The sequence below is a fragment of the Bos indicus x Bos taurus genome, chromosome 19 (genome assembly GCF_003369695.1).
Source record: "Bos indicus x Bos taurus breed Angus x Brahman F1 hybrid chromosome 19, Bos_hybrid_MaternalHap_v2.0, whole genome shotgun sequence".
Classification (NCBI taxonomy): domain Eukaryota; kingdom Metazoa; phylum Chordata; class Mammalia; order Artiodactyla; family Bovidae; genus Bos; species Bos indicus x Bos taurus.
In genome coordinates, this window is record NC_040094.1 from 26433868 (window position 1) to 26457162 (window position 23295).

At 54.8% G+C, this 23295-nt stretch overlaps 1 protein-coding gene and 1 non-coding gene across 3 annotated transcripts in view; both read left to right on the plus strand.

Moving 5' to 3' along the window:
- Positions 1 to 23146, plus strand: part of PITPNM3 (PITPNM family member 3) — a 97033-nt gene extending 73887 nt beyond the window's left edge. For both annotated transcript variants that reach the window (XM_027517742.1, XM_027517743.1), the window contains 13 exons: positions 181 to 303; positions 929 to 1113; positions 4540 to 4712; positions 5954 to 6124; positions 7917 to 8108; positions 8649 to 8797; positions 10680 to 10796; positions 13665 to 13781; positions 14067 to 14215; positions 14498 to 14647; positions 16535 to 16718; positions 17128 to 17256; positions 18951 to 23146. In XM_027517742.1, coding sequence (XP_027373543.1) covers positions 181 to 303; positions 929 to 1113; positions 4540 to 4712; positions 5954 to 6124; positions 7917 to 8108; positions 8649 to 8797; positions 10680 to 10796; positions 13665 to 13781; positions 14067 to 14215; positions 14498 to 14647; positions 16535 to 16718; positions 17128 to 17256; positions 18951 to 19253 — 2142 coding nt within the window. In that variant the 3' untranslated portion in view covers positions 19254 to 23146. The remainder of the gene's footprint in view (positions 1 to 180; positions 304 to 928; positions 1114 to 4539; positions 4713 to 5953; positions 6125 to 7916; positions 8109 to 8648; positions 8798 to 10679; positions 10797 to 13664; positions 13782 to 14066; positions 14216 to 14497; positions 14648 to 16534; positions 16719 to 17127; positions 17257 to 18950) is intronic.
- Positions 7586 to 7658, plus strand: TRNAK-UUU. The gene has a single exon. It is a non-coding gene; the product is annotated as a tRNA-Lys (tRNA).
- Positions 23147 to 23295: the final 149 nt, after the last annotated feature.

A 23295-nucleotide genomic window follows, 5' to 3' on the forward strand; every position in this document is an offset into this window, starting at 1 on the left:
CCTGACTGTAGCCTGGTTTCCATCCTCAAGCGGACCCTCCTGTCCCCATGTTGGGACTCTCAGTGCCTCCCTGGGACAGGCTCCTTGTTCCCCTGTGGACCGGCTGGCTGCACTCTGGCTGGGTGTGGGGCAAGGGGGCAGCAGTGGGCAGGCCCGCAGTCCCAGCTCTGCCTTCTGCAGGTGTGTCTCATCGGGGACTGTGTAGGGGGCCTCCTGGCCTTCGATGCCATCTGCTACAGCGCGGGACCCACGGGTGACAGCCCTGGCAGCAGCAGCCGGAAGGGGAGCTTCAGCAGCACCCAGGTGCGGGCCAGATGGTGGGGTGGGGGAGGGGATGTCCCTGGGAGCCCCCCCCGGGGAGCAGGGCCTCTCGTGGGGGAGCAGTGTTAGCCCTGGTTGGTGCTGTGACATCCAGGTTACAAAGTGTTCACAATCCTGCAAGAGTGGTGGGAGATTACTATCACAGGTGAGGAAACTGGAGCTCAGAGAAGGCTCATTTAGCCTCAGCTCCCCAGAGAGCTCTCCAGAGTCCCACTGGATCACTGAGACCTTTTTTTTTATATATAATTTTAATAAGTTGATATTTTGTATTTTCGTTTTTTAAATTCAGTTAAAGAAATTTTCTGGGTGTTTTTGGGCCATGTGGCAGTAGGATCTTAGTTCCCCAACCAGGGATTGAACCGGTGCTCCCTGCAGTGGAAGTGCAGAGTCTTAACCACTGGAAGGTCAGGGAAGTTCCTTCAGTGAGCCCTTTGGACTTAGGGGACAGCCCTGTGCCTAAAATCCCATCTTTTTTGTGTGTGTGTTGTGGCTCCCATGCTCCTTTTGGAAGAAGTACTGCCTCTCGCATCTTAGGAGAAGGGGGTTCATTTGTCCTGGGGCCCCAGAGTGACCGCAGTGCCCTCCTGTCCTCTGCTCGGCCCCCAAGGACGCCCCGGTGGTGGTGGAGGAGGATTGCAGCCTGGCGGGCAGCAAGCGGCTCAGCAAGAGCAGCATCGACGTCTCCAGCACCTTGGAGGATGAAGAGCCCAAGCGGCCATTGCCACGGAAGCAGAGCGACTCCTCCACCTATGACTGCGAGGCCATCACCCAGCATCATGCCTTCTTATCAAGGTAGCCGCTCCTTGTGCCTGCCCTGCCGCCTTCCAGCAGAGCGTCCAGGGGAACAGAGCCTCGGCCCAGTCATCTGGGAGGCCTGTGACCAGTCACATGCCCCAGCTTTTTCTATGGGGGGCCCAGGGACCAGCACTGAAATGCAGGGACTGAGGCCACGCCCCACGGACCCTGCACGGAGACCGGGGACTCTGCATGCTGGGCCTGCCAACCCCATCCGCTCAACTTGCAGAGAGATGGGACAGTTGGTCTCACCAAGAGGGTAGATGCTGCCCAGCCTACTTCACTGATGGTTTTAAGAATCTGGTGAAAGAACAGAAGTAGGTGTGTTTTGTATTTCTTAGCATTTCTTAGTATTGTGTTCTTGGTATTTCTCAAATGGGCCAGCAAAGGCCAGGTAGGTCAGGAACTTTCCATGGATCACACAACCAGTTACTGGAGAGCCGGGGTCTCCCAGTGCCGGGCACCAGTATCCTTTTTTTTTTTTTTTAAATTGGGGTATAGTTGCTTTAAACGTTGTGTTAGATTCTGCCGTAAGCAATGCACTTTTATTCAAAGACCAGCCAGGTCCCTCCATGGAACTGCCCACCCTTTAACTTTCTAGAAGGAGCACGTTAATGGACACTGGTTAAATGAATCTGTTGTTCTTCAGTCTTTCCGACTCTTTCTGACCCCAAGCACTGTGCAGCGTGCCAAGCTTTCCCGTCCTTCACCATCTCCTGGAGTTTGCCCAAACTCATGCTCATTGAGTGATGCCATCCAACCATTCATTCAGGATTCATATGAGTATTTTTTCAGGATTCATATGAGCATTGAACATAAGTCCAAGTGAGAAGAAATGCCTCTTTTCTTCTCCCCTTTCTCCTCAGTTCTCTCCTCCCATCCTCCTTTTCTATCCAAATGATAAGTAGCACCAGGTCATCACAACATTTGGAAAATGTATCCTCTCACCACTGCTAACACATTGGATATTAATTCCTTTCAGTATATTTTTTACATGCTTTGCTTGTGAAAGCGAAAGTCTTAGTCGCTCAGTCATGTCTGAGAGTTCAGTCATGTGTTTGCGATCCCATGGACTGTAGCCTGCCAGGCTTCTCTGTCCATGGGATTCTCCAGGCAAGAATACTGGAGTGGGTTGCCATTTCCTTCTGCAGGGGATTTTCCTGACCCAGGGATTGAACCCAGGGCTCCTGCATTGCCGGCAATTTCTTTACTGTCTGAGCCACCAAGGAAGATTTGCCTGTAGGTTTACTTAGAGAAAAAAAAAACAAAACAAAACTCTTATATTATGGTCTTTCACCATATGATGAAAAATATTCTTAATATAAATATTCTGATAAATATTCTTAACAATGTTTTATTAAGTGAATGGATGATATCTTGCACAGTCCCAGTAACTGGACACTTCGGCTTTTTTTCCAATTCTTTATGATTATAAACAGCAGTCCGGAAACATCTTTGTGCATAAATGTTTAGGTATATATTAGGGCTATTTTATTCAGATGGGTTCCTGGAGGAAGAATTATTAGGTCAAAGGCTCTGCATATTGAAACCTCTGACTATTCAAAGGCCCTCTGAAAGATTATTCTTGAGAGAAGCAGCTACATTTCAAGTCAGGTTGCAGGGTAAAATCCTAACATTTCTGGTTCATCCTTGAAAAATCCTTTAAGAAAACCCCACATTTGGAGAGTGACGTGAAGTTGGAGGCTCTCAGTGGCTGGTCCAGTGCAGCCAGCTCTTTCCTCTGGTGCAGGGACAGATGGCTGTTTCTCTGGCAATTAAGTAGTTGGTATGTGTTTAGGGACCACGCTGTACATGAAATATGAATTGTTAAACAGCAGGGTCGTCATTCTCACTGCAAGATGCTCCAATTGCAAGAGGCAGAGGGTGTGTGGGGATTCAGATTCCACTGCCCAGACCCTCGCCCACAGGCGATGGGGGACTGGCACACATTTCGAAGCTTATTTCTAAAATTCCCTTTTTCCTCCAACTTGCGTATTTTGGTGGAATTTGCATTCCATTAATGGATTCATGGGGCTTCCCAGGTGGCTCAGTGGTAAAGGATCCGCCTGCAATGCAGGAGATGCAGGTTCAGTCTCTGGTTTGGGCAGATCCTCTGGAGAAGGAAATGGCAACCCACTTCTTGCCTGGGAAATCCCATGGACAGAGGAGCCTGGCGGGCTACAGCCCATGGGGTTGCAAAAGAATTGGCTGGGACTTAGCGACTACACAATAACAAAAATGTATTCATAGATCGTGTGCCACTGGATTTTCTGAAACCCTGAGTGGTACCTGAATGCAGCTGAAAGTTTTGGGAGGTCCCCAGTTTTCCTGCCTATTTTTGGCAGCCTGCTCTGGGTCTGCACATCAACTTGAGCTCTTTGAGGCAATGGTGCCTGGGATGGGAACCATTGGAATTCTGTGTGGCTCCTGTTTTTCTCTTTAAGCTCGATTTCCTCTGTGAGCTGGAGGGGAGGAAAAACCAAGCTGTTTGCATCTGTGTCTGCGGGTTGCCTGGAACACGAGTTACCATGAAAGCCCTCATCCTGGCAGGACCGATGATGCCCAGCTGTCCGGCCAGGCTGGGCTTCTCTGTTGGACAGGAATTCACAGTGTGGCCATCACAAAACCAGCACGATGAGGCAGGAGGCTTAGGTTTCATGTGCTCAGTCCGTTTTAAGGAAGATTATTTTATTGGATCACAGTCACATGGGTTTATTCACGTATCGCCCGAGTGCCATGCAGCAGTGTGAAGTAGATGTGATGGAGGCGATATGGACCCCAAAGTCTGAAATATTTACCATCTGGCCCTTTATAGGAAAAGTTGGCTGACTCCTGCCTTAGTCAAATGTTGGCCAGGCCTTGGTGGCAGATGCTGAGATGGTCACCAATTTGTGTTGGTGATCAAGCAAGTGGGTCCCGGGCTGAGCCCTGCCGCAGAGATCCAGCGCTGGGTGCTGCAACTCAGACATCAGGCTGCCCTGCTAGGTGCTCACTCCTGAGTGCTTGTTGTTGTTCAGTCGCTCAGTCAAGTCTGACTCTTTGCGACCCCATGGACTGCAGCACACCAGGCTTCCCTGTCCTTCACCATCTCCCAGAGTTTGTTCAAACTCGTGTCCATTGAGTTGGTAATGCCATCTCATCCTCTGTCGCCCCCTTCTCCTCCTGCCCTCAGTCTTGCCCAGCATCAGGGTCTTTTCCACATCAGGTTCCCAAAGTACTGGAGCGTCAGTATCAGTCCTTCCAATGAATATTCAGGGTTGACTTCCTTTAGGATTGGCTGGTTTGATCTCCTTGCTGTCCAAGGAGCTCTCAAGAGTCTTCTCCAGCACCGCAGTTTGAAAGCATCGCTTCTTCAGCTCTCAGCCCTCTGTATGCTCAGTTCCCCCCCTAACCTGCACTCCCCTGTCTTCCTCCCTGGGCCAGCATCCACTCCAGTGTGCTGAAGGACGAAGCCGATTCCCCAGCAGCCGGGGGCCCCCAGGTCCCCGAGGTCAGCCTGGGCCGCTTGGATTTTGAGGTGTCCGACTTCTTCCTCTTCGGCTCACCCCTGGGCCTGGTCCTGGCCATGCGGAGGACAGTGCTGCCCGGACTGGATGGTGGGTGTGATGCTGGCTGGGGCCTGAGATGCCTTTGAGTCACTAGGGCACTGTGTCAGGACCTGGAACTGGGGAGAGTAGGGGTGGGGAGGACCAGAGAATTGGGGGTAGATGGAAAGAGAGGCAAGGAAGAAGAAGAAAGGGATGGAGGCAGGAGGGAGAGTGGGGCAACTTCCCCGATGGGGCCAGGTGAGGCAGCCCCTGGTGGATTTCACTCCCTACCACAGGCTCCGTTGCCTGGTTGTCATGCTTTCTGGGAAGAGAAACCCTACTGTACCCACCCGCTCCTTCCCCAATACCCAGGTAGGCCCCCTGCAGCCAGGTTGGTCTTACTGCCCCCTGCAGATCCGCCCCCTCCACCTCAGTGCCTCTGCTTGCAAGGTCCCCACAGCCTTGAATGCCTTCCCCCATTCCTCTGATATACTTCCAGAGGTGATTTGCACCAGAAGATGGTTTAGCAGTGACTCTGAGGATATAAGAGGCTGGAGGCCCCTGGGAGCACAATGGATCAGGGATCCTCCAAATTCTTTTGTCCCAAAGCTTACCAACAAACTGCACTACGACTGTTGATCGTAGATACAAAGTCGGGAGTGGAGGGGCTCTGATAGAAGTAGGGGAAACAGGCAGAATCTCACAGCTGTGGTTAACGTTGCTAAGAAAACCTAGGGTTCCCGGGATGCTGGACGGTCCAGTGCCCTGACTGAGACCGACAGGGCAGCGAGATGATGCGATGAGGCCTCAGTGGAGACACCTGCTGGTCAATGGGAGAAGTGTTCGGCCCTCTCTGACAAACTAAGTTTACTTACTACCCCAGTTCTGGGAATTTAGCTGGGCAGAAGAAAGAGGCAGCTGATCCTGAATGAAGGACCCTAGGTCTGCTTCATAGATCAGGTAGCAACTAAGTGACAGCCAGAATTGAAAGGAGTTTGATCAATGGAAACAGTGGAGGACATCCTGCTAAAAGCAGGGGGAGCTTGAGCAAAGGCACAGAGAATGGAAAGCAGCTGTCCATCACGGCCCCAGTGCTGGGTGCCTACAGTGGTGCTTCCAAGTGGGGTAGGTTGGCAAGGCCTTGAGGGTTAAGCTGAACCAAGTGGCTTTGATTCTGTTGGTAGCAGGAGCCATGGAAGGTTCTTGAGCAGAGGAGTAGGTTTCTCAAAGTTGCAGTCGAGGGAGCCTCCTAGGACCAAGGCAGCAGGTGTTCAAGGGGCTTCCTGTGTGTCCTCCCCCCACCCCCCAAGGTTTCCAGGTACGTCCCGCCTGCAGTCAGGTCTACAGCTTCTTCCACTGCGCAGACCCCTCCGCCTCCCGGCTTGAACCACTGCTGGAGCCCAAGTTCCACCTGGTGCCACCTGTCAGCGTGCCCCGCTATCAGAGGTTCCCACTGGGCGACGGACAGCCCCTCCTCCTTGGTAAGCTCTCGGGGGTGTCAGAGTGTGCTGAGCTGGAGGCTGGGCTCCATGCAGGTGGTGCCCTAGGGCCACCCTCTCTGGTCCAGCCCGTCCAAGCTGTCAGATGTCAGAGTGGCTAGACTCACCTGAACAAAGTCTGAACAAAGTACTTTTGGGGGAGTGGGGGGTGGCGTGGACAGGAAGACCTCTGACTCACCTGCCTTTGGGGCAGCCCACCTGTGTGAGCTCCTGCTCTGCAGGAGGCATCTTTGGGCTCTGCCCCCTGATTAGCTCCTGTGTCTGGGGCCAGCGTAATACTGGCTGTGTAATACTGAGATGTCAGACCTGATTGCAAGTCTGGGATCCATGCTGAGTGCCTGGACTCTAGAGGTGCAGGTCAGGGAGTGGGTCACCCTGGTGGGCTTCTTGGAAGAGGGGGTCTTCAACCAAGGCATTTGTACAGGTGAAGAGCTAGAGGGTGGGTTTTGAGGGATCTTCTGGGTGGAGGAGCAGCAGGAGCAAGGGAGGTGGACTGGGGGAGGGCCAGTGGCCTACGGGGCTCACATGGGGTAAGCTAGGCATGGACTGGGTTGAGGCCAAGGGGAGGCCTGGGATGGACAGTCAGGGCTTGGAGATCAGAGCCTTGAAAGTTTAGCCAGACCCTGTTCAGAGATTTGGGCCAGATTGGAGTTGGGGGGCCGGCGGGGGGGGGGGGGTGGCGGAGGGGATGTGCTGCCTTGCGTGTGTCTTATTCAGGATTTAAACCCAGCTTACCCCTTTCCACCCCATATCAAAGGAAACTTAGTTTCCAAAGTCCTGTTTTGTCAGGAGTTTTTATTAATAGAGGGGTTCTATAGATAGAAAAATGAAAGTCACTCAATCGTGTCCAACTTTGCGACCTCGTGGACTATAGCCCTCCAGGCTCCTCTGTTCATGGAATTCTCCAGGCAAGAATACTGCAGTGGGCAGCCATTCCCTTCTCCAGAGAATCTTCCCAACACAGGGGTCAAACCCAGGTCTCCCGCATTACAGGCAGATTCTTTACCTTCTGAGTCACCAGGGAGAAGGGCATCCTAAAATGTGCCGGTCTCTGGTCAGGGCATCCTCCTGCCCCCAGAGGGCGCCCTTGCCCCCAGGCTCATTTACGTCCGGGCTCAGCCGCAATCCTCCAAGGCTGAGAGGAGTGTGTTACAAAGCTCATGGTTGTCACCTGTGACCTCAGCTGGGGCTTTGGGTGCAGTGTCCCAGAGGTGCCCTCGGCAGCTCTGTTGGGGTTGGAGTGACGGTTGGGACCCTGACTTGTGCCTGCATAACCCATGGCTTGGAGGATGTGAAACCAACGGGTACCTGGTGAAGGGGTTCTGGTCAGGCCCTGGGATGAGAGGTGTGGGCTCCTCCCCAGGTGCCCAGACTCCCACCCAGCATGGGGCTGGCACTGCCCGGGCAGCTCCATTTGAGACCCACCACTTGTCCTTGAGGCGGGGCTAAGTAGCTCAGTTGGTAGAGCATCAGACTTTTAATCTGAGGGTCCAGGGTTCAAGTCCCTGTTCAGGCATGCTGCCCTCTATTTTGGGCTTCCCTCACAACTCGGTTGGTAAAGAATCTGTTTGCAATGCAGGAGACCAGGGTTCGATCCCTGGGGTGGGAAGATCCCCTGGAGAAGGAAATGGCAACGCACTCCAGTATTTGTGCCTAGAGAATCCCATGGATAGAGGAGCCTGAAGGGCTACAGTCCATGGAGTTGCAAGAATTGGACATGATTTAGTGACTAAACTACCACCATGCAGACTTGACTGTGAAATTCCCCCTCCAGCTGATGCCCTGCATACCCACAGTGCCCTCTTCCTGGAGGGCAGCTCCCGGGGGAGCCCGCCGCTTCTGGATGCCCCCGCCTCACCCCCTCAGGCCCCGAGATCCCAGCGCCAGGCACGGAGGATCAGCCAGGGCAGCTCCAGTGAGAGCTCGGAGTCCTCGGACAGCTTGGCCCCCGTGGGTGCCTCCCGCAGTGAGTGAGGGTCTCCTGGGCCCCACCTGGATTCGCGGGAAAGGGGCTTCCTCCGGGTGGGCACTGGTTCCCTGCCAGGGCTGTTGAGGATCGTGGAGGAGGGGAACAGGACATCTAGACTGAGCTCTGATCTCAGAGAGAACTGTGACCTCTGACCTGGACAGGGGTCCTGACCTCTGACTGTGGTCTGAGCTCTGACCTCAGCCAGAGCCCTAATCCCAATGTTCAGTTTCCCCACGGGAGTCCCTCTGACCAGCAACCCTGGGGTGAGACTCTATATGTCTGTGGATCTGGCCCTCGTTCTGGGGATCAGTTTGCAGCATGTGACCTGGAGGCCAGTTGGGTGGGTGAGGGGACTGGGGGGGTCGTTGAAGCTGGGGAAAGACTGGCACATGTCCTAGAGCTCATTTTGAGCTGAGTGCTCTGGCTCCAAATTCGTGTCCTAGTGGCGTGTCCACCACTGGATCTGCACCCTGGGGGTCCCACACGCACTGCCTCTTGGGTCAAGGTCCAGTCCTCACCTCCCTCTCGGATCCACAGTCACAGCCAAGTGGTGGGGCTCCAAGCGCATCGACTACGCCCTGTACTGCCCTGACGTCCTCACAGCCTTCCCCACCGTGGCCCTGCCCCACCTCTTCCACGCCAGCTACTGGGAGTCCACGGACGTGGTGGCCTTCATCCTGAGACAGGTATGCCGCCCCTGCCTGGGAGGGCCCAGCCTCCAGGGAGAAGACGCTTGCCTTGCCGGTCACACTGGACACTGGAGCATGGCAAGTGGAGGGGGGAGTGACCTGGACAGACAACCGTTTTCATAAGGAATATGACTTCTGGTCAATGTCATGGCACTTTCTAGACAATTAAATAGATGCCATGTAGGAGAATGTGCCCATGTTTCAACTTGGAGATTGGAGTCATCACGCCTGTTCTCCTGTGGGTCTCAGTGTCCTCATCTGTAAAATAGGTGGAGCAGAGAGGCCAGTGACTGAGAGAGAGCCTGGGAGGAGGGGGCTGGACTGCATGCACCTTCCATGGCCAAGGAGGTGGAGACACAAGAGATGCGGGTTCGATCCCTGGGTTGGGAAGATCCCTTGGAGCAGGACATGGCAATCCACTTCAGCGTTCTTCTTGCCCAGAGAATCCCATGGACAGAGGCGTCTGGCATGCTACAGTCTAGGGGGTTGCAGAGAGTCAGACATGACTGAAGTGACTGGGCACATAAAAGATGTAACTCAGGAACAGCTAGATGGAAGAGATGCAAAGGACAGGGTATGGGGAAAGGAGTTGAGTTTTCCATGCCCTCTCAGAGGGCGCCACTGTCCCCAGAGCTCCATGGCTTACCAACCTGGAAGCTCTCTGAACCCCATCCTTTTGGGTTTTTATGGAGCCTTCTTTACACAGACTCGATTGATTAAATCCTGCCCATGGGTTCTCCTGGCAACCAGCCCCATCCTAAGACACGGTGCAACTCACTTCATTAACATAACAAAAGACACCTTTGTACCTCTTGCTTAGGAAATTCCAAGGATTTTAGGAGCTTTGTGCCTGAAGCTGGACAAAGACGAAACATTTACTTCTTATTATAAATCACAATATCACAGATTGAGGGAGTCACTGTGGATAGAGAAGTTCAGGGAGGAGTCCTGGAGCCCCTCTGGGGAGAGAGGAGGAGCCACTGAAAGAAATAGAGGAGGACACCCCTTGAGGTCAGAGGTGGATCAGAGTGGATAGATGGGAGGGGGCCTCTGAGCTGGGCAGGATGGAGGTCACGGGGCCTTGGCAGGAATAGCTTCAGTGGAGCCACGGGGTCAGAAGCCTGCCTGGAGTTGGGGGAGGAGAGGCAGCAGTGAGGAAGGGGAGATAGTGCAGGCTAAGTCTTTTGTGATCTGTTGCTGTCAAGGAGATCAGGGACATGTGATGGTTGTTGGAGAGGGATCCTAGAAAGAGGTGCCAGAACACATGTTTACTATTTATTTATTTATTAGATTTTTGAAAAAAGAGAAAAAAACTGTTTCTTTTTTTTTGTTTTGATCAGGCCGTGTGGCATGAGGGATGTTAGTTCCCTGACTAGGGATCAAACTCGAGCCTTAACCACTGGACCGCCAGCAAAGTCTCTATGAGATGCTAAGGAGTCGGGATGCTAATTTAGATGCTAAGGAGAATGAGCCAGTAGTGAGGGGCTAACCAGTGATGCAGGGTTGACAGGGGAGCTTGCTCCATCATGTTCTTGAGCAGGTGGGTGGAGCTGGGACCAGGGCTCCAGCTGGCCTTCGATAATGGTCACCCACCATGACGGGGGCAGGGGGAAGGCAGAGAATGGGTACAGACCCAGGTGGTTCCTAGGTTGGGGTGTCAAAAGCAGGGGCTGCTCCCAGGGCAGAGCATTTGAGAGACAGTGGTCTGGCCCCAGCTGTCAGGACAGGTGGGCAGAAAGGCTGCCCTGAGGGTCCCAGGCTGGGAGGTGGGGAGGCTTGGAGAAGGGCCTGGCTGTAAGCTGGAGGGCCCTGACACCAGGAGGAGGAGGCGGGGGTGTCCGGACAGCCTGACCCGGAGTCCTGCTGGGCTGTTGATCAGGTGATGCGCTATGAGAGTGTGAACGTCAAGGAGAGCGCTGGCCTGGACCCCGCGGCACTGAGCCCTGAAAACCCCCGTGAGAAGTGGCTTCGTAAGAGGACCCAGGTCAAGCTGCGGGTATGTGCTTGTCGGAGGCGCCTATGGGTTGGGGCTGTCCCCAGGGGATGGGGCATCCACATGGCCAGGAAGGGCTTGGGTTAGAGCTCCATGCTGATACATGCTGGGATTCATGCTTAGACGAGGCCCCCAGGATTTCTGTAGAGGTGGGGTGGGGGTGTGGAGCAGATGAGATGGGGGAGCTGGTTCCCTGTGGCCTGGCTCCACAGGAGCACCATGGGTGCAGGTCCAGGGCACTGAAGATGGAGATGAGATGCCAAATATGGAGCTGTATGCCAGGCGTCTGTAGATGGGCACATGAGTCAGAAAGAGTTCTCCCCACAACCGTGGGGCTCACAGCCTGGGGTGGCATTTGCCAGGACATAGAGGGAGGCCCGGATTAGGAAGAAGGTGGAGAGAAGGATTGTCAGGGTAAGCTGTGCAGGGCTTCCCTGAAGAAGTGTCACCTCTGCAAGGTATTGAAGTATGAGTAGGAGTTCGGCCCACATACATTCATTTACTCAGCAACAATCATCCGTGTTCACTTTGTCCCTGGCCTTCTGGCAGGCAGTGGGGCACAAGAATATACAGACAGAGCCACTGCTATGGGGGGCACTTATAGTCTTGTGGGAACCTCAGACATGAACCCCAAGAATAGTCTTAAATGGTAGAAGGTGATCCATAAATCAGCTCTTTTTTGGTAAACATTTTTATTGAGCTATAACCACACTTTACACAGTTCACCCACTTAAAGTATGCAATTCAGTGTGTCTTAGTATAGTTACAACTGTGTGCAGCTATCATCACAGTTAATTTTAGAACATTTTCATCACCTCCAAAAGAAACCCCTTACCCTTTAGCCACTATCCCCCTCCGCAGCCCCTTACTCCCACCCCTAACGCTGAGCAACCAGTAATCTACTTTCTGTGTCTATAGATTTACTTATTCTGGACATTAAATGTAATGCAATCATACAATATGTAGTCCTTTATGTCTGGCTACTTTCACTGAGCATAATGTTTTCAAGGTTCATTCACGTTGTGGCTTGTGACAGTACTCAGTTTCGTTTTATGGCATCTTTCCATGTGTTTATTTCCATGAATGGAATCTTCTGCCATCAGAATTCTTGTTGGGGGGCCTGAATTCCTCACTTGACTAAGTGTCTCCAGGTCAGGGTCCATGACTGGTTCCTCTCTACATACCCAGAGCCCAGCCCAGGGACCAGCGGGGATGAGGTACCCGCAGATATTTGTTGAACTATTGAATTAAAATACTGTGGGAATTGAGAGAAGGTAGAGACTGTGTCCAGGAGAAGGCAATGGCACCCCACGCCAGTACTCTTGCCTGGAAAATCCCAGGATGGAGGAGCCTGGTGGGCTACAGTCCATGGGGTCGCTAAGAGTCGGACACGGCTGAGTGACTTCACTTTCACTTTTCAGTTTCATGCATTGGAGAAGGAAATGGCAACCCACTCCAGTGTTCTTGCCTGGAGAATCCCAGGGACGGGGGAGCCTGGTGGGCTGCCGTCTATGGGGTTGCACAGAGTCGGACACGACTGAAGCGACTTAGCAGCAGCAGCAGCAGAGACTGTGTCCAGAGAAGGCAATGGCAGCCCACTTCAGTAGTCTTGCCTGGAAAATCCCATGGATGGAGGAACCTGGTAGGCTGCAGTCCATGGGGTTGCAAAGAGTTGGACACGACTGAAGCAACTTAGCAGCAGCAGCAGCAGCAGAGACTGTGTCTGGAGAGTCCCCAGGTGCTTCTTAGAGAAGAAGTTGAGTCAGGTCATAGTGGATGGGCGGAATGTGGAGACAGAGGACCAGGGATGCTGTGGAGAGTCAGGGGGTCGGGGGGATGGGGAATCAGTGTGAGCGAAGGCCCTGAGGCCTCTCTGGAGAGTCAGGGGGTCGGGGGGATGGGGAATCAGTGTGGGCGAAGGCCCTGAGGCCTCTCTGCAGAGCCTGACCTGAAAGAACCAGCTGGGCTTCCAAGGGCAGCAGCGTGAGAGGGGACTGAAATGGTTTCCCAGCAAAGTTTTGATGCCAGGCTCAGGATTTGGAGCCAGGAGCTTAAAAGTTCTGTGCTTTGTAAAGACAGTGAATCTGCCATGGGGGCTGTGTTTTGAATAAGGGGCTCCTTTAAGATGCTACTAGCAGAGTCCACGAGAGAGGTACCTGGGGTGTGGGCAGAGACACTGATGTAGGCAGTTTTGTAAAAATTCAGTGGTCTGGGGTCTTGAAGCCAGGCTGGGAGTGGTAGGTAGTCCTGGCTGGGAGCTGTGGAATGAATTAAAACCAGACATGAAAAAGGATGGGGATGCTGGGATATAGTTACAAACAAATGATGCGATGTCCAGAATTGCTCCAGAATAATCTGGATTGGGGCAGGGGTGGGGTGGGGGATCCTGCAAAGGAAGAAGGGAGCCAGAGGCTGTGACTGGTTTCCAGCCACATGAAGCTTCCTACACTGTTCTCTCTACTCTTCACATTTAAATCGCCCACTAAGCGAAGACGGATGGTAAATGGCTACTGGATATGAGCCGTGATGTGGAAGGAAGAAGCGACGGTGACCCGAAGTTTCCAACCTGGCCTTCTAGAAGGATGCCAGGCTCTGAGGACTGGCTGTCACCTCTGGGCCGTGGGGAGCGTTAAGAGCAGAGGATATTCATTTGTGGGAGTCTAGCACGCCTTGGAGATGATATGAAGTTTTTAAGGGTCTGTTTTCTTCAGGGGTTCTGTGGGGACACGTCTTGGAAACTTTAATGGGATTAATAAGGAAGAAAGGCAAGATTTCACAGGGGACCATCCTCCAACCCATCCTGAGGACAATGCAAATCAAAAGCAAAGTCAAGTCCCCTTGCAGAGGTTGAACTGGTTTCTGTCCTTCCAGAATGTCACTGCCAACCACCGGGCCAACGACGTGATTGCTGCCGAAGACGGCCCCCAGGTCCTGGTGGGGAGGTTCATGTACGGGCCCCTCGACATGGTGGCCCTGACCGGCGAGAAGGTACAGAAGCTGGGCCCTCCTTCCTGGGTACCAGATGGCACCTGGGCCGAGGGCTGCAGGGAAGGGCTCGCTGCATGAGCTGGGAGATGCTCACCCGGGTCAGTGAGGGATGGACTGGGTGCTTTGGAGAAGCAGGTATGGCTGCAGAGGAAAGAGAAAGGATGGTGGGAGCCAGGAACTAGCATTAAGTGGGGACCCCGAGCCCTGCGGTCTTGGCAGAGAGCTCCCAAGTCCAGCCCCTTCCCCAGCTTTCAGCGAGTCCCCTGGCCCCCTCGCCTCCTGCAGGTGGACATCCTGGTGATGGCAGAGCCGTCCTCCGGCCGCTGGGTGCACCTGGACACAGAGATCACCAACAGCAGTGGGCGCATCACATACAGCGTGCCACGGCCCAGGCGCCTGGGGGTCGGTGTCTACCCCGTGAAGATGGTCGTCAGGTCAGACCCAGGGGACATTCTCACGGTGGTTTCACCCAATTCCATGGCCCTTCCAGGCCTGTTCAGAAGATGGGGTCCTGGGGATGCTGTCTTGGGCCCCATCCCTGTCTGCTGGGAGAGAGGAAAATGGATGTGGTTACAGCTTTAGCATCAGGAGGTGCCACCGGCTTCTCTCTCATCCTGGCCCCGATTGAGCTCTGACTCTGACCAAGGGCTGATGTTGGCCTCAGGCTGACACCTGACCCTGAGTGCACAGCTAACCCCCAGGTGGGCACTTTTCAGGGGTGACCAGACCTGCGCGATGAGCTACCTCACAGTGCTGCCCCGGGGCATGGAGTGCGTGGTCTTCAGCATCGACGGCTCCTTTGCCGCCAGCGTGTCCATCATGGGAAGTGACCCCAAGGTCCGGCCAGGGGCAGTGGACGTTGTCCGGTGAGTGCTTCCTTCCTGCAGGGGACATATCCTCTGGGGAAGGAACCAGTGACTGTGCGGGAGGTGGGCTGTGTTTTTCTAGTTTCCTCTAGGAATTCCACTAGTCTCTGGGCTGGGAGCCAGGAGTCCTAGCTTCACCTGCAGGAGTAATTTACTGAGCGTTCTTGAGAAGCTCCACCACCTTCCAGCCTTCTGTTCCTCCCTGCCTCCCTCTCTCCGTTTAGCCTAACACCGTCAGAGCATTCTGTGCAGTGAATCAGGACGGGTCTCTTGCATTCAGATCCCAATCAGGATAAAATTGTTCTGATTACCAATCGCCATGGAGCAAATGGCTCCATTTTTAGTGACTTATGATAGTAGTTTATTATTCTATGACATCGTTTTGATTGGGTTCTGCTGGGAGGTTCTCAGAGGGGGCCTCTCCAGAAATGGTAGTCAGATTGTGGTCTGGGCTGGGAGTCATCTAAGGGCTGGATGTTCAAGATGTTCAAGATGGGTGATGAATTCTTATATCTTGTTCCTTGGCTGGGGTCTGTCTTTTTCTCTCTCCATGTGGCTGCTCCAGGTGGCCAGCCTGGGTGATCTCAGACTAGCCAGACTTGGTACCTGGTGACGGGCTTCCCTGCTGGTAACTGGCCTACTATGGTTTCCAGATACCCAGCTGGAAGCTACAAGCCTTCTTAGTACCCAGCCTTGGGATTCAGTGTCTTTCCCACTACACTTGTTCTATTAGTTCCAAGCTAATCCCAGGATCAGCCCAGTTTCAAAGAGGAAGGGAACACATAAAGGTGTGAATGCTGGGACACGTGGCTCACTGGGGGCCCCTTCTTTCGAGACTAGCTAACGCACAGTGCCAATTAAGAGACTGGACTTTTTATAGCTGATTGGAGAAAGCAGAGCAGGCTTCCTGGGAGAGGTGGCATTTGAGTCTGCCCTTGAAGGACAGGCACATATATATTTCAATCCATGCCACTGTACAAAGATGAGCACAAACAGAAAGGCAAAAGGAAGAAAATACAGGACTGAGTTTGATAGGCCAAGAAGGTGAGAAGGACAGGGAAGAACAGACCATGTGTAGGGATAAGTTCAGGGCCATTGCGTGTTGGAGGCCAGTTTAGGACAGGGTGGGAAGTGTGGCTGGAAACAACCTCCCAGGGCTGTTGTACTGTGGAGAAATGTGCAAAAGGATTTTGCCAAGAGAAAAACAAAAGAGGTACCACTTGAGTTCCTCCCTTCCTGTCTGCCTCCCTCCAGTCTTCCGAGGCCGGTTCTGGGCCAGGCTCTATGCTCTGGGACTGATGCAGAAAGAGCTCCTAGTTGGAGGAAACTCACAGTCCAGTGGAAGAAAATAAGTCATGGGCACAAGAAACTGTCCTCCAGGACTCTGAATCGTCAGCATGCCAAAAGTGGACCGATAGCGGTCCTGGGAGTTCTTGGGGACCAGTTTAGTAGGCCTGAGCTGAGGCTTAGAAGTGGAGTTAAAGTGAGAGGGTGGAGTGAAGATGCTGCCTGGTAGAATCAAAGGCTCGCTGACTGGCAGGGAGACGGAGGGAAAGGGAGGAATCCAAGTGGCTTGTCTCTGGCTCCAGAAACTTGAGTGATGGCAGTGGCATCAGGGAGAAGGGGACCCAAGCAGAGAGGGCAGGGGTGGGGGACCAGCTGGGCTGTGGGCATGCGGTTGGCACCTGTGGCCATCTGGGGGGAATGGCTAGGACTCATGGGGACTCGGGGTGTGAATTTCTGGGTCCCCCTTGTTTTCCCCTACCATGCCCTGGAACAGCTCCTCCAGCTTCTTGGGGGTAGGGGGGAAAGCAGGGGGTGTGGGCTGCTGGGCAGTGGGTGGCTTGCACTGGGCGAGGGCTGGACCCTGAAATATCCTCTCCCTAGGCACTGGCAGGACCTGGGCTACATGATCCTCTACATCACGGGACGGCCAGACATGCAGAAGCAGCGGGTGGTGTCGTGGCTGTCCCAGCACAACTTCCCACAGGGCATGATCTTCTTCTCCGACGGGCTGGTGCACGACCCGCTACGGCAGAAGGCCATCTTCCTGCGCAACCTGATGCAGGAGGTGAGGGTCCGGCGGGGGAGGGGCTTTGGCCAGGGAGGGGTGAGTCCTTGGCCACCCTCCTCGGCCGCTCCTCCTCCCTTAACCTGGGGGGAGCCCCTCCTTTACCCCACATGCTCCGATTGTCCAAGCGGATGCCCAGTTGGCAAAGCACACTCATGTGCATTTCATCGGTCCTTTTACTGCCCAGCGAGGTGTGTATCTCCTCCATCTCCACTGATGGATGAGAATGGTGAGGTTTAGGAAGGGGAGGCCACTGCAGAGGGTGGCCCCTGATGCAAGGTGGACCCGTGACCTGGAGTCTGTCTGTGTGCAGAAAAGGGCCCCCCACCAGTGCTCCCCGGGGGGACATCTAGGAATCCTTCGTGGCGGATGCGCTGCCCCTGCCCCCATCAGCTGCCCTGTATTTCAGTGTTTCATCAAAATCAGCGCAGCCTACGGCTCCACGAAGGACATCTCCGTCTACAGCGTGCTGGGCCTGCCGCCCTCCCAGATCTTCATTGTGGGCCGGCCCACCAAGAAGTACCAAACCCAGTGCCAGGTGGGTGGAGGTGGGGGTGTGGGGCTGGTAGAAGCAGAGAGGGGGAGAAGGTGGTTTATTCCGTTTTTGTTCATTCAGTCATCTGTTCGTTCTTTCACTTGCTCATTCATTCATTCGACAAACACAACTGGGTACCTGTGCAGGGTGTAGGTGGACTCGGATGTCACGTCATCTAGTCTAGAAGGGGAGGTGGAAAAACTAGCCAACAACGACAGTGCAGTGTGGCAATAGCCATAAAGAATGGCAGGGGAGACAGAGAATTGTGGGCCCTAAAGAGGAGCAGCTAAACCTGACTCAGGGACAAGGTTGATTTTTTGAAAGTTGGAAGGGGTTGTCTGTGAAGGGCCTGAGCTTGGATGAGCCTTTATGACAGAGGCAGCAGCAAAAGGAAGGGTCAGGAGGTGGCAGAGCAAGTGTATATTCTGGGAACTGACTGCAAGTGACTCAGCTTGGCTGAGGGTGATGCGGGAGGGAGCCGGAGCAGGGTTTGGTGTGGTGCATGGCGGACGGCCTGTGTGTCTTGCCAAAGTTGGGACTGGATGGCTGTGGAGGGGGTTCATGATTCAGAGAGATCCCTCAGGCTGTGGTTGGAGGGAGCATCAGAGGAAGGGAAGAGGGGAGGGGAGCAACGGCAGGGTGGCAGCAGGGCAGTGAAGGCCTACGGTTTGAGAGGCACTTCTAAAGCAGGATGGATTGGATTTGGTAACGAAGGGATCAGATTCTCAGGATGGGAGAAACGGAATGTCAAGGCTGGCCCTTGGTTTCTGACCTGGGCAACCAGGTGCGCGTGTGCTAAGTTGCTTCAGTCGTGTTTGACTCTTTGCAACCCCATGCACCGTAGCCCGCCAGGCTCCTCTGTTCACAGGATTCTCCAGGCAAGAATACTGGAGTGGGTTGCTATACCCTTCTCCAGGGGATCTTCCCGACCCAGGGATTGAACCCCCGTCTCTTACATCTCCTGCACTGGCAGGCAGGTTCTTTACCACTAGTGCCACCTGGGAAGCCCTGGGCAACCAGGCAGGTAGTACCATTACTGGGATTGAGAAGCAGGTGATTGATGGGAAGGTGATAATGATCTCTTTGTACCATGTTGAATGGAGGTGCTTGAGAGTGAGCATCAGGTGGAAGGGCAGAGATGGTGGGACCTCAGAGTGGGGACTGTTAGAGTAGGGCTTCTTAACTCTAACCTGCACACGGATGACCTGGGGAGCTTGTTTAAATGCAGATTCAGATTCCTAGGCGTGGGGTGGGGCCTGACAGTCTGCCTGTCAAAGGTCCAGGTCCTGCTGATGCTGGTGCTCCACGGCCCACACTTTGAGTAGCAAGGTTCTGCAGGCCCAGCAGAAGGGATTGGCCAGGAGGGCCACTGTGGGGACCAGGAAAACATCAGTGAAGTTCCCTGGGGTAGAAGCTGGAGGAGGGGAGAGACTTACCTTTGGGGGACCTTAGTGAAAGTGACAAGGATGAGAGAGCTTCAGGAATCCAGGAAATCCCAGGTGTGTCCCGTGGGTCAGACCGAAGCACTCAGTTGTACCAAGCCAGACAGGGAGCCTCTAAGAGTAATGAGCAACCTGGGTCGGGGAGAAGCTGGGTGCTCCAGGGAAGGGGCGATGTTGGGGCTGGTGGGGGCGGGGGTTGGAGACTGGACCAGGGCCCGCCTGCCCGCGCTGTCCTGACGCCTGTCCCCTCCGCAGTTCCTGAGCGAGGGCTACGCGGCGCACTTGGCGGCGCTGGAGGCTGGCCACCGCTCGCGCCCCAAGAAGAACAGCTCGCGCATGATCCTACGCAAGGGCAGCTTCGGCCTCCACGCGCAGCCTGACTTCCTGCGGAAGCGCAACCACCTGCGCCGGACCATGTCGGTTCAGCAGCCCGACCCGCCCGCCAACCCCAAGCCCGAGCGGGCCCAGAGCCAGCCCGAGTCCGACAAGGACCACGAGCGGCCCCTGCCCGCGCTCAGCTGGGCGCGCGGGCCCCCCAAGTTCGAGTCGGTGCCCTGAGGGCCGGGCGGTGCAGCAGAGCAAGGTCGTGGGGGGCCCACCAGGGCTGCCTGCGGGGACGGGAGGGGCTGCCTTGTCCCCGGCAGACACAGGCTGTTTCCTGCTTTTTCCCTCCCGTGTCTGTCCAGCAAAGTGTCCAACCAGCGAGGCGGGAGGGACCCTGCCTGGCCTTGGCGGGGAGGCTCCCTGGGCGGCAAAGGGGTGAGATCCAGGGGTCTCAATGCAGTCGCTGCTGCTCCCCTACGCCTGCAAGGCAAGCCCCAGTCAGGGTGGATGTCTGTGTAACCCCCGGGGGCAGGCTTGCCTGGAGCCCGAGTGTTTGACAAAGTCGACCATCTCTCTGAGTTCCGGAGGCTTGGGCAGTGATGGTTGGCAGGCCCTAAACGGAGGCGCCCCCCAATCAGGGACCAATAGCCGCTGGCAAGTGCAGCTTCTTGGTTGCCTGCTGGGGTGAGGGGAGAGGGGCAAGTGGCATTTGTGCCCGCCCCCTGGCTACGTCCCAGGTCACCATCCTGGGCCTGGCTCGCCTGTGGCCAAGTGGCCACTATCTGGGAGTGAGATGATGTCCAGTAGGTTCATCCTATGTTTGAGCTGTCTGTCCAAAGACGGTTGGGGGCGGGGTCTGGTGCTGACGGTCTGTCCTCCTGCAGCTGTCTATGGTCCCCCCTTTCTTGTCCTCTGTATCCTTGCCTTTCTCCCAGGGCCCTGGAGGACAGTCCTGCCTCTTCCCGGAGTCCTGCCCTGGTGCCCTCCGCCGTGAGGCTGCGGCCCTGGGCTGTGGCCTAGCTGGGCTGGCTGAGAACCCTTGAGCCTGTTGCTTGCCCTCGCTGGGCCCTGCCTTCCTTCTGTAATTGGAGGGGTCTCCCCAGCTGAGATCGTGGGGCGCTTTTGACTCCTAGCCTGTCCTGCACTTCTGCCCTCTGCGGCTTTTCAGGCCTAAGAGCCCTTCAGAGTGCCCAGTGATCTATACCCTCCCCGCCGACTGAGAGAGGGGCTCTGGGGGCCCACCACTTCCAAGGAAGCCCCTCTGCGGGGGTTGCTGGGAAAGGGGGTCCCTGCTCCGTGGAGATGTTGCTTTGCACTGATGCCCAAACCTGGCGTCCCAGGAACAGAGACATCTCCCCGCAGGCCCTGGCCTGGCTCCTCCTCCCCAGCTCGGCTCAGAGTGATTTCTCCCCTTGGCTCCTGGAAGGTAGACAGCTGAGGTCCCAGAGCTCCGGGGGTTCATGTAATTTTGGCTCAAACTGTTGTGTTCTCTGCCCTTCCCCCGGCCATTCAGCTTGGTTTGATGCCTATAACCTCCTCTTGGGTCGTCCCTTGAGGTTGGCAGGGCTTGGCTCTTCTGGGGTTCCCTCAAATTCTGCCCAGGCCTTCCTGCTGCTGAGCCCCTGGCCAGGGCATTGGTCCCCTGCACTTCTCCTGCTTCCTGGCCCAGACCCACGCCTGCCGTGTGGGGTGCTTCCCGGGCCGCCTCCGAGTCCCTCCGGGCTGTCGCTGAGGCTAGTCCAGCTCTTTTAGCCGGGCTCTGTGTCGGGGGCTGGGCTGCCCCGGGGCCCAGACGTCTGTTCGCCCAGCAGGCACCTGTTTTGCTTGGTGTTGCTTCTGCTGTCTACCTCTCGCAGCTCCCATGTGGCCAGGGTCCTCCCCAGTGGCGGCTGCTGGTGGGGGCAACTGGCCCTGCTGTTGTGAATCACCTGGCACACTCGACGCCCCTCTGGGGCTGGAGGGGTCCGGGCTCCCAGCCCCCACCCTTGCTCTACGAGAACTGTGTCTTCTGCAGCTCCACTTCCAGCGCTGCATCTGCACCCAAACCCAGAGCTGCTGGCAAGTCTGTCGGGGAAGGGTGATCACCCCCAGCTTCTTCTCTGGTCCTGCCTTTGGTGGTTCACGACAGGCCCATCCCTCCTTTAACATTTTACCCTTCTTGGCTCTCCATTGGGCACCAGCTCCTATGGCATAGTCACCCCAAAGCCAATCTCTCCCCTCCTTTCCAAAATAGACCCTGAATTAAACTCGGGCAGAGCTAGTCTGCTTCTCTGAAATCCATCTCCTTTTTGCAAAAGCCACTGATGTATTACTCTCAAGTGATGAAATAATTAGCGTGAGATACTTTTCCCCCAGCTAGAGTACCTCTACCCCTTTTTTTTCTGAGAACCCCAGCCTGGGAGCAAGAGAGGCTGGGACCCTGAAGAATTTGGAGTGTGGGGGAACACGATTCTGTGGTTGTGGGGGTCAGAGCTGGGACGTGAGCCCCAGCAGAGGGCCCGCACCCTTTCCTTTCCAGAGCTCCGGTTTGAGGCTCTGATGACTTGCAGCTTGATATGGAAGGTGTACAATGAGGTATTCTGAACACAGTGTTTTGGGAGCTGCAGTTGGTGTGTGTAAATGTGTGTACGTGGGGTTCTGTATAGTGATCAGACTCGTTTCAGTACTGCTTTCATGGCAACTCTGTAACCAGTATGCACTTTCTCTGCTAGTGGTTTGTTTGATTTTTGTCCATCCAGTTGAGTTGGAGAAAAACAAAGAACCAACTTGTGTTCTCTGGAGGGGTTGCCGCTGCCTCTCCTGGAGTAGTTCTGTGACCCCCAATCCGGCTGTTTCCTAGAGAATCCTTCCAGCTCCTGGTGTGCCTGCTCCCAGGGGCTGGGAAACAGATCTTCCTGCCTGACCAAAGCTCCTTGTTTCTTGCGTGGCATGTTTGTTCTTCCTAGTCCGGGGGGCTATCCCGATAGATGGCCTGCCTGCTGCCTTCCCCTGCCTTCGCCCTGTTGGGGGTTCAGGGTGCATCTGTAGCCAGGGCCTGCTCTTCCAGCCTCATGGCATTTTTCTAAAGATCTCAACTCCTCTCTTAGGCTCCGCAACAGATACATTGAAAAAAAAAAAAAAGTTGGACTCTTTCCTGCACTTGGGTAAATGGCCCTCCAGTCTGGGTGCTGGGCCACAGAAAATAAACAATTTTGAACCCCAGTATTCCAGACATTACTGGGGGTGGGCTCTAGGAAAGGGGGGAGGCTGGATCTCATGGTTTTTAAACTGTACTTTTATCACTTTGGAGCCCAGAACCACGCCCCGGAAGTGCCCTGCAGATGAAACATGGCGCCAGTGTTTCAGTGGAAGCCGGACCCCGAGGCATGTGGAAATGGGTCCCGAGGTGGTGCCGGTTGTGCGGGGACACTCACCCACCCAGCCCAGGTGCAGCTCTGCCTGCGGAGCCTCAACTTGACCCCGCCTTAAATGACCAACCTTCCTGCCGAATCCCCGGGGGGTTGGGGTGCCAAGTGCTCTGGAAACCTACTCTCTTTTGGCTCAGCCAAAGGAAACGTCCCCTCCCCTTCCCCTGACCCCGGGCATGGGGGAACTTTCTTAAAAATCCTAAGTAGTGTTCAGTCCAAGCAGCGAGGCATGGCCTGGGTCCTTGACTCCTGGCTGAGAAACCAACAGGGTGATTGGGGAAAAAAAAAAAAAAAATCAAGAGTTTGTCCCCCACCCTCATGCACAGAAGGAGAGGCAGGTGACATCAAGGAGGGGTGGGACCGTAGGGCGGCCGGCTGGTGGGGACTCCTGCCCTCGGACCCCGCTGTCCTTTTCTGTTTGTTTACTTGGTGATGGCAGCCCGTCGGATCTTGTCTGTCTGACTGTTTCTAAGTGTGCAACTCGCAGTATTATTTGTGGTGGATGGTTCTGTGGTGAAAAAGATTTATTCTATTTCTCATGGCTGCCTTGTACAAAATCCATTAGAAAAGAAAATGTAAAATATGAGATTTCTAACAAGACAAAAACAGCACTATGAAGTTAAAAAGATTTTTACAACTGGTCTTGATTTTGATGTGAGCTGGTTTTTAACTCTCAAATGTTGTCACTTAAATAAAAACCTTATTTGCCTTTAAAACATACCTTGCTCTGGACTAAGCCGAGACCTTTCTCGTTGCTCGTGTTCCCCCTGATCTGGGGGCAGGCTGGCTCAGAGTTGGGGTGGGTGATGGTGACAAAGCCAGGTCCCAGACCTATTGCCCAGAGTGGTGTGGGGGGTAGCGATGACAGC